At 46.7% G+C, this 10311-nt stretch overlaps 3 protein-coding genes across 3 annotated transcripts; 1 reads left to right on the top strand and 2 right to left on the bottom strand.

The window, feature by feature from the left end:
• Positions 1-2127: 2127 nt before the first annotated feature.
• Positions 2128-3258, bottom strand: B0J16DRAFT_270860 (P-loop containing nucleoside triphosphate hydrolase protein; the record flags this gene model as incomplete). Its single annotated transcript, XM_046123557.1, has 1 exon — positions 2128-3258. A coding segment is annotated over one exon (1131 nt), but the record flags the coding sequence as incomplete, so codon positions are not given.
• A 3889-nt stretch (positions 3259-7147) lies between these two features.
• B0J16DRAFT_364004 (Alpha/Beta hydrolase protein) lies at positions 7148-8101 on the top strand (the record flags this gene model as incomplete). The annotated part of the gene is made up of 2 exons (XM_046129905.1): positions 7148-7264; positions 7316-8101. 2 exons carry the CDS (start codon positions 7148-7150, stop codon positions 8099-8101), a joined length of 903 nt encoding a protein of 300 aa, XP_045982141.1.
• A 421-nt stretch (positions 8102-8522) lies between these two features.
• On the bottom strand, positions 8523-10238 carry B0J16DRAFT_402269 (uncharacterized protein; the record flags this gene model as incomplete). The annotated part of the gene is made up of 2 exons (XM_046132633.1): positions 8523-8820; positions 8884-10238. 2 exons carry the CDS (start codon positions 10236-10238, stop codon positions 8523-8525), a joined length of 1653 nt encoding a protein of 550 aa, XP_045982140.1.
• Positions 10239-10311: the final 73 nt, after the last annotated feature.

Genomic DNA, 10311 nt, shown 5'->3' with positions numbered 1-10311 from the left:
CCTAAACCTAACCCTAACCCTAACCCTAACCCTAACCCTAACCCTAACCCTAACCCTAACCCTAACCCTAACCCTAACCCTAACCCTAACCCTAACCCTAACCCTAACCCTAACCCTAACCCTAACCCTAACCCTAACCCTAACCCTTTCAATAGCGCTAGCGGTTGCTTCCCAACTCTTTATTTCAATAACGCCAGCGGTTGTTTCCTACCCTCAACCCCAACTTACAAGTTCAATAACGTCAGCGGTTGCTTCATACTCTTATTTCTACATCTAGTGCCCTGCCGCGCCTCTGCTGAGTGCTAGCAGCGGTTCACCTAACCTAATACAACTTTAACCTCAGTAACTGGCTACCCTAATCTCTAGCTCTATATTTAACCTACCAGTTCAATAGTACTAGTGGTTGTTCTCTTTCTTTCACCCTTAACCTGTATGCCTATATTATATTTCTACTTAGTTCTAATCTATATGCTCATATACCTACGGCCGTTTACTTACTTTACTCTTTCTCTCTCTTCCTTGCTTCGCACACCCCTTATGCCAGCGGTTAGTCTTTACCCTAAGCCCTTTCATTTTAACCCTAACCCTCTTATCGCTATTCCGCTACACCTACTACACGCACTGCCTCTAATAGACTATAACTCCTTATTTACTATATATTGATATAGTACTGCACTTCCGCTTACATACTATTTAATATACCTCTTATAGTAGCAGATACTAGCTACTACTTTAACTCCTTTTACTTTCTGTTTTATAATACTCTAACTATAATAATTTATAGTCTATGGTTAAACTATCTTCTTTATCTTTTCTAAATTATTAAATATAAAATTCTATAGTATATTATATTATATCTTCCTTTATTAATATTTCTATACTTTCTATTTTAATACTCATCTCCTAGTGCTATTCTATTACACTTACTATATATACTGCCTTTAGTAGATTAATTGTATAAAATCTTTACTTTACTTCCTTAAATCTCTATAACCGATATAACCCTAAACCCTTACGCTATATAAGCTCTATACTATTTATTACTTACTATTTACTTTACCTTCTTTGAGTATTTACTTTACTCTTTAAATCTTAATCCTTTTCTTATACAAGTAATTTAAACCCCTATTAGATATAGTTCCCCTTATATTACCTTTCTCTCTTACTGTAAATAGTCTTAAATCTAATCCTCTCTATAATATTGATAAATAACTCTATGTCTATTATACCTATTATATAGTACTAACTCTATAACCCTTTTATTTATACTTTTTCTCCCTCTTCTATTTCTGCCATATATAAGAAAACCCTACACATAGTGAATGCCTGCAGCCCTCCCCAGTCGATTCGTTTACCCATCCATTTCCATACATCTTGCTCCTTAAATCCCCTACCTGCTGAACCAGCAATCCCGCATTGAAACCCCAGCCTAAAGAACAGCTCCTTTGCCTCGTCTGGAGATAGTGTATAAACATATGAAATCGTTGACACCATGACACCCCGGTATTGACACTCAACATTGTCAATCTTTCGCCATCCACCCTCTGCCGCATTCTCTTCCCATCTATTGCATAGTTCTTGCGGAAGAAAGCAGCCATAGCAGCCACCAAACTTCTCCACTTCCCCTCCCTTCCTCAAGCATGCCTGCATTCGAAGCCCCATATCAAAAATCTTTCGCGGTAAGCCACCACCTGTCCGCGCTATGTCGCAGTCTATCCCGATGTGGTCTACGTCATAATCAGCCATACCAAGCGGATAACAGAACATACACCCTCCAAATAACCGCTCCTGAAGCCTTTCCCGGAATAGCTCAACTTCCCTTGCTTCACGAATAGCCCTATTCGCGACTCGGCTTCGAATCTGCTGTACACCAATCTCCTGCGCTCTCAAGTCCATCTCTTCATCCTCCTCGCTGAGCTCCACATCTTCCAGTTCCGCCACCTCATCAGCAGCTTGACAGATGTCGCACCGCTCTTCGCCCTCCTCGCACCTGTCCCGGTTATCGCGGCCGTCCATCTCCGAGTCCAAGATCACCCGCCTACACGCCCGCCCATTAACAAAATCGTCCACCGTCCTGCCACTCCCAAGCCCCATCAACCCTCTCTGCCCCTCTGCAGTAACCCTGATAACAATCGCCTCGCTTCGTTTGCCATCCCGTCCAGCTCGACCACTCTGCTGTGCGTAATCTGCCATCTCAAATGGCATCTCCACATGCATCACCACCCGAATATCTGGAACGTCAATGCCTAGCCCGAGTGCATTGGTAGCCACAATCACCCGTCCTCCGCCATACCGTTCCCGCTCCAGTCCACTCATCCAAGCTCGCAGTCTTTCTGCCTTTCCATCTCGTGTATCGACATCTCGGTGATAAGCATCACAGTTCAGTTCAGTAGCAAGAGCATCCGTTGCCACCACAGTATTGCAGTATACAATTATCTTTCCCGGCCACGGATACTCCTCCAACTTCTGGTCTAACACCTCCCGGACTTTTGTCGTAATCGCTTCAGTTGCCTGCTCTGGAGTCGCTGCTACTAACGTCTGCACACTATACACGACATTGGCGCGACTCGTGCTGGTTCTGATCATGGTCACATCTTCTGATCGCGCATTTATGAGCTTAAAGAACTCTCCCTCCTTGCTTGGCGGCAATGTTGCTGTTAGATATACCATCTGGACCCCGACCAGTGCTAACCGACCCAGCTCTCTTAGCTTCGGTCGAAAGTCCCGCGTGCCTTCCAGTATCGTGTGTGCTTCGTCAAACACAAACCCGTCAAGTTGCGCCATCACCCGAAGTCCTTCTACATAATCGTGGAACCGCTTGGTCATCGCTGATTCCGGCGTGACAAAAACAAGCGATGCCGGCCCTGGGGATTGGTCGCTGCGCCACTCTGCACATGGTATCTTCATCTTTCGGCACCGTTCCATCAAGTCACCCTGTAGCGACACAAGCGGAACTACCACGACAGTCACCCCACCTGGACAGCTTGCTGCTGGCAACATAAAGCTCAAGCTCTTCCCACCCCCGGTTCCCATCACGACTACAATTGGGCTCTTGTTCATCATGATCGCATGGATTGCCTCACGCTGAACACCCCGAAATCTAGCTTGCTCTCCGTATAAGTAGACGAGTTCCCGGTCGATGTTGATCCGGCGACGTGACTTCCACCTCTCCAACTGCAGTTTTCGAAGCGCCTCGTCGCAGATAGATGCATTCTTTCGCTTACGGCCTGGAGCAAGAACCTCGCCGAATCCTCCCATTGCGGATGGGAAGCCTAGTAACCGGTGCCATTCTTCACTGATGTACCGGAAGTTGACTCGGCGTTCGTTCGTTTCAAATGCTCCTTCAGTCACCAGCCGTCCGTAGATCAAGCCTGCAGTCTTAGACCCGTGACTAGCTTGCAAGTCATATGGGCTGTCCTCATCGCTGTCACTCTCGCTACCGCTATCGTCCGAGTCCACTTCATGTAGAAGCCTTGTGTGCGCTGTGGATGCGTTTCGGAAGTATCGTCGGCCGATTGCAGTGGATATGTGCCTCCAGCTGCTGATATTCAGCTTTTGCCCACAAGCCAGAACGCCGAGTCTTCTGATGCTGCGTGATAAGCGTGGAGATGTCCAATGTTCCCCGGGACCTAGTTTCCAACCATCCTGCCCACCTTCGCCATCCTGGCTAGCCTGAGTTTGGCTGGCTTCCATAGCTCTGTCTGCCTGTTCACCATCCTGTTGCCTCTCACTATCTTGAGTACCTTCCGTTGCCCATAAGCCAGCGTTAAAGATAGACTTGTCCTATACGTTAGCTTGGATATCTTCCTAAAACGGCAGAACGAGCCATAGATAGTATGTCAATAAAGTGCCGACCTCTTGCGGCAAGAACCGGTGGATAATCTTGAGCCTTCCAGTTGTTGTGAACCCTTTATGTGCCCCCGTAACAATCATGATAAGCCCTTGGTCGCACAGAATATTGCGAACCCCTCCATTGCTTGTATTGCGATGCCGTACAACAAGAAGTTCCCATGCTCTCAGCGGGAACCCGCCGCTGATATGGGCAAGAACTGCCAGCAGCTCTAATGCTTTCTCTATCTTGAGACCGTATCGATATGCCATCCTGAGATTCATCTCTATGCCGTTATCGCCGATTGACTTGATCCACTTGCTTCTTAAGCCGCTGTCCTGTAAGACCTTTTTAATGACCCAGCCTTTGCTAGCGCCACCATCGCGTTGGAACAATGTGTCGATGAATGAGTGCCCGATCGTTTCGTTGGCCGCATTGTCTAGAAGCTGGTCCCATGGTATTTCGGGCAGCCCAAGTTCGGCCGGAGACTGCTCTGAGTACTCGGCAAATAATAACAAATCCTTGTAGAGTATACTCTCTAGCTGTTGGACTGCCAATCTCATCATCGCCTGTACGTCCAGAACGCTAAGACGGATACCCTTATAAATAAGCTCCTCTCTGCCCTTGTCCCAGCTTACTGAACCGTGTGCTGCCGTGTTGTTTTGTGCGGCCATGCCGAAATTTCGGAGCCGGATGATAAACTGCGTCGGTGTCGTTTCCCAGCCCTCGCCCCCGCCCACCATGAACCGCCGAGTCATCTCGGATATTAATGCAAAATGACTCGGACTATTCTCCTCCGCTTCCTCCTGGCTTTGCCCCTGCTGTATCTTTTGCTTGATAGTTTTGGCTCGTTGGTCTACAGCGTATTTAATAATACAGAGACGAGAGATGGCCATAATGGCAGAAAGCTTTGGCGTGAAACCCGCATAGCCCTCCCACGTACCATCTGCCCGCACACTAAGAACAGTCAAGAAGCTGACAAGAACGCTGTCATACTCTGTATCCTTAGTGAAATGGTCAAGAACAGAGATATATAGCTCGAGAACAGCAGTTTCTAGTAGACCCAGAAGTCTGACAATCTCGGGCGCTTCTGGATCACCCCCATTTTCTTTCCAAGCATCAGTCAAGTCATCTGCGTGTTCTATCGTGGCATCGTAAGCTTTCTGTTGTCGTATGCTGAGCTTGAATGGTGGTCTATCGGCTTTATCCTCAAAAGACATGCATCGGACAATGTAAGCAAGTAGTTGCTTGACCACAAGTGCATATCGCCTCTGTGTCTTGGGCTTGAACCGGAAGTGAAATGGCTTTGTCCTCTCTTTCATCAGTTCTTTGCGATTAACCTCAAAGAGAGCGTTCCAAGATACAATATCTGGTGTAATGACAGCCTTGGCGTGGTTGACTAGCCGATCGAATGCGATGTGTATAAACCGCAGTTGAGCATCGTCTGAATTATCTGGATCATCCGGATCCACTTTGTATTCCATGGCGATTAAGCCCCTTAAGAAGTCCTTTTTCCCACTAAAATCCTTTAAGTGGATAGCAGAACCAAGCCGACGAAGCCATGGATTCGGTGCGGTAAAGTCGTTCTCCTCGTCAATATGCTCTGCTTCTCGACTTCGAACATCTTTGCCCTTGCTCTGAAATGCATCAATGGCCCTCCGGAGCGCGGCTTCTGATGCGTTATCTTGAGCCACTGACCTTTCGAGATTCAGTCCTCTTGCCACCTCAAATAGCTCGCTTCCCGGCCCACTAGAGAATAATCGTTGGTAATGGACTCCTGTTCTCCACGGACTGTTGCTTCCTTCCTCTTCTGTCATGGCAGCTGAGCGACGCCCGCCTTTAAGTTGCATGTCCTAATCATGCTTAACCCTGAGATGTTCTCGAATCCGCCTCAACTCTGTGCCCACATATGGGCAATCGGAATGAGACGACGTGCTTTGCTCTGGTATAAACTCGCACCGAATACCTCCTGTGCCTGGCGGACCTAAAGCTGCAATTGGCGGTGCATTATTGGGCCTGGTTGGTAGATTAATATGGGCCTCTAGCTGACGCTCAAAGACGTTATGCTTAGATGCCCACTCCTGCGCAAGCCTGATCTCCTGAATGTTAAGACTATGCGGAGCTTTGCGAAGATGTAGCTTAATTTGCTTCCGCGCAACCATGGTCCGGCATGTGCGGCAGCAGAGAAGTCGAAGTTCTGACTCATATGTGAAGTACTCCATTGCAAACAAATTCAATAAGATTAAAGTCTTACCTTAATCTTCATACATCATGAGCTATTCTGCAGTATTAATACTTTCCTTGAACCCCTTTACTCTACGTCGGCAGTTCGAGCTGATGTGACTTGAATGTGATGAGACATATGGCTACAGCTGTTCCTGAACTTTATAAGTCAAGAACACATTCTGGTTGGCTGTAGCAGACTGATCCATGTTGGCAAACCCTGTCGCTTAACAACGATCAAAGAAGATGACCTCAAAGCGAATTCTCTACCTACTTGCCAATACTGCGAGTTTATATATCGATATTAGTATCAATCGATTCGCAAGCATTTTTTCTATATTCTTACCTGTTTTGCACTTACTGTAGCTACTGTAGCGCCTGGAACACTAATCGTCGGCACTCGCTCATTTTGATCGTTGCAACACCCATGTCCTGCTAGCGCCACGAAATTTCCCATACAAACTTAATCGTCGGCAGGTTGTCGACGCAAACAATGACTGTCAGGGTAAGTAAATTCCAAAGCAATAACTACTGTATCGATTTGTAAAATTAAGCCCGCCCTGTGGGTCCGAGCCACCAAAACGCGTTCTAGCTATTGGATCGGATAGCTTGGGCTTAAGCCGGCTCTGAGGATCACGTGTAGCTTATATAAGCTGCTGCTAGTTGAGCCAGGCTATTGACAGGGCAAGAAATTAAAAAGCAGGCTTGCATTAGCCTTCCTTTGGTATATACAGGGCGGGCTCAATTTCATGGGTTGATACGGTACTGTAAAACACTTCCCTAGTACCATGACCTCAATCAATAAACAAGACAACACATCTACGATGAAACATATATGGCCTGGATCCGATCTGGGATCCGATTTGGGATCCGATTTGGGATCCGATCTGGGATCCGGTCTGCGATCCGATCCGAAATTTAAAATCTGAAAGGACTTCTGCTTTAGCCGATAACCTGTTGTAAGCGCGTCCATAGTTAATTTAAACGTATAACTACATACTTGACAAGATTATCTCTACTATTACAAAGTTGCTTTTTATTTGTTACTATCTCCTTATAATTGTTTTCTTCTAAATTACTGATATTTCTTAAAAAATGGCACCAGGTCGTCGAGACATCGAGTTCCCCACTGTTGACGGACTAACCCTTAGGGGTTGGTTCTACACCGCTAGCGGAGATGGGAAGCACCCGTGCATTATTATGGCCAACGGAGTGAGCTTCCTCTGAGTAATCAACTGGAATATCCACTAATCTCTTTCCCAGCTGGCAGGTTTGAAGGAGCAGTTCTGCCCCAACTTTGCCCAGCGCTTTCAAGCCGCTGGCTATGGAGTCTTGCTCTTTGATCACCGCAACTGGGGTGTAAGCGACGGTATTCCACGAAACGAGACAAACCCCATCCAGACCGGTCACGACTACTCGGATGCTTTTGACTACGTTGTCTCGTTAGAAGAGGTTGATTCCTCCAGGATCGTCTACTGGGGCACTAGCATGTGCGGCGGTTCCGTTCTGCACGCCGCAGCATTTGACAAGCGTATTCGAGCGGTGATCTCACAAGTCCCCTTTGTATCTGGTGAACGCCTTAGCACGCACCTCGCACCCATGATCGGGTCCCTGTATAGCAGCCGAAAACAGCTCAAAGCTGGCGAACCCGCTCCACTGATCAAGCTTTTCGCCGAGACTCCCGAGGAGAGTCTCCAGCAAGACACCAAAGCCCTTATACGCGATGAGAACCTCTGTGATTTCATCAAGGCTTTGGATAAGGAGAAACTTCCTTGGTCTCCGAATGTCACTCCCCAAACACTTCTTGACATGGTTGCATTTGAGCCTCTGGCTTTTATGCACCGTATTGCACCTACACCACTCCTATTAGTCAGTGCGGACAGTGATATGTGTGCACCGACGTTTACTCAGCTTCAGGCCTACGCTTTGGCTTATGAGCCGAAGAAGCTGGCTATTTTGAAGGGGGCCGGCCACTTCGACCCTTATCATGGCAAGGTCTTTGAGGAGAATGTCAAGGAACAGTTGGTCTTTCTAAAGGAAATCATTTGAGAGTTCTCATGTCTTGTATGGTAGAAATTATACTCTCCACTTAGTACAATTATCAAAGCTTATAATCTAATCGAGACATATCAAGCGAACGCACTGAAAAATTCCAATTAACTTCAGGTTTTGAAAGGCAATCAATACGCGCATAGCCTTAACAAAGATAAGCAATTGTAAATTTGATTGTTGAATGTTTCCTTGGCTATAGAGTGATGCTGAAATGAAAATAGTTGATTGCCTTTTCCCAATAACAGGCTTATGATCGACGAGTATTACATGGTGTAACGAGTTGCAGCTTTAATTAACCAACTACTGTCCTTCAACGCAGATAGTACTATGTTCACAGTCCTCGTAGGCATAATGGGGGTCATGGCACTGTTTGAGTATAAATTAAACTGAACCCTACGACTAAACAAGTCCTACTACACTATTTCAGCATATACCATGCCAAGTCCTCGTCGTTCTCCTCTCTAAAGGTCATGCCATTGCCCATAAACTGGAACCTATTCCCACTGGTATACTTATACACGAAGTCCTCGGTTCTAAACTCATCCAGCATCTCCTTATAGTGAATCACACTACCAGGGTACATAGCGGTTACCCTACCATGGGCCTTTCCATTCTTGAACCAGGACCTGCAGTTCCCCGTCCAAACAGTCTTTTTCATCAGTTCTTGGGCGTAGACATTAAAGTCATCCAAGGCATCCTGGTGAATTTGAACTGACCTAAGTGAAAGAGCAGTCAGTCACTATGGGTTCTCGTGAGGCTGGCAAGAAAGTATAACCTACTTGATATTCTGTGTTGATATTTTGCGGATCCATTTTGAGATGTAGTCTACGGTGAACCACATTACGGCCAACAAGCTTCCGTGCGCTAAAGGAGTATTGGGACCGTTAACAGTGAAGAAGTTGGGCATGTTTGCAGCAAATACCCCAAAGTAGGCCTTTGGGGCATCTTTCCATTGCTCAGCGAGTGAAATCCCACTTTGACCCACGACATTGTATCCAGGAATGAAGCTGACATTAAATCCTGTTGCACAGACGATTATATCGAACTCTTCTGTCTTAGTTAGGCTTCGAACCCCACCCTCAACGACCTCCTGGATAGGTTCATCCTGGAGGGTGACGTTGTCTTGCTGTAGTGCTTGAAGATAGTTTTCACCGGGAGAGAGTCGGCGACAACCGACTTGAAATGTCGGGATAAGTTTGGCGCACAGAATGGGGTCGTGGTTGAGCGCTTCCTCCATTTTTGCCTTGAAGAACTGGAAAGCCTGTTTCTGATCTGGACTATCCTTAACAGAGACCTTGAAGAATTTGTTGAAGGAATGCTCAATACTATGCCGGAGCTGGAAGAACATGTCCTTATCATCCTTGAATGCCTGGATTTCTTGATCGGTGTATTTGAAGTTCTTGCCCTCGGGTGTAAACTCTGAGGCAAACGCGCTACTGATCCAGAGCGGGCTTCGGGCATAGTTAACGATCTTGGCTGCTGTAGGTTGCATTTCTGGAAGGACCTGCACAGCGGAAGAACCGTTTCCTATAATAGCCACTCTCTTGCCGGACCAGTCAAGGCTTGTATCCCATGCGGCGGTGTGAAGTAGCTGCCCCTTGAACTTTTCCAAACCAGCTATCTTAGGCCAAGCCCATTTGCTGAGGAATCCCGTGGCGTTGATAACTATATCTGCTTCTTCTTGGACGATATGATGGGTATCACGCTGTTGGATCTCAAGGCGCCACTTGCCATCGTCATCGTCCCAAGTAGAGGATAACACTTCAGTGTTGAGTATAACAGGCTCATCAAGTTGATACTTATCCGAAGTCTTTTTGATGTATCTCCAAATCTCTAAGCCTGGGGCGTAGAATTGACTCCAGGAGGGATTGGGCTCAAAAGGGAACGTGTAGATGTGTGCGGGAACATCGCATGCAACTCCGGGATATTTATTGACCAACCAAGTTCCTCCGATATCATCATTCTTGTCGTAGATCTTGAGGTCCATAAACTGCTCCAACGGCACGTCTCCATGTTTGTACTGATACGAGAGCATCAGCCCAGCATAGCCAGCGCCAATGCAAACAACCTTCAGTTTGCGAGGTTGAAAAGAAGGGCTTTCCTGTACAGGAACCCGGTTGTCTGAGTTTTCCATTGTAACGTGATTTAGGGAAGTGCTTGTCGTGTACAACTTGGATGTGTTTGGGCGTCTTGAACTTTGAATGGTA

Source organism: Fusarium flagelliforme, assembly GCF_020744385.1.
Source record: "Fusarium flagelliforme strain FIESC 12 MPI-CAGE-AA-0113 chromosome Unknown B0J16scaffold_5, whole genome shotgun sequence".
Lineage (NCBI taxonomy): Eukaryota > Fungi > Ascomycota > Sordariomycetes > Hypocreales > Nectriaceae > Fusarium > Fusarium flagelliforme.
Note: the sequence above shows the minus strand (reverse complement) of the source record. Positions and strands in the feature narration are given on the sequence as shown.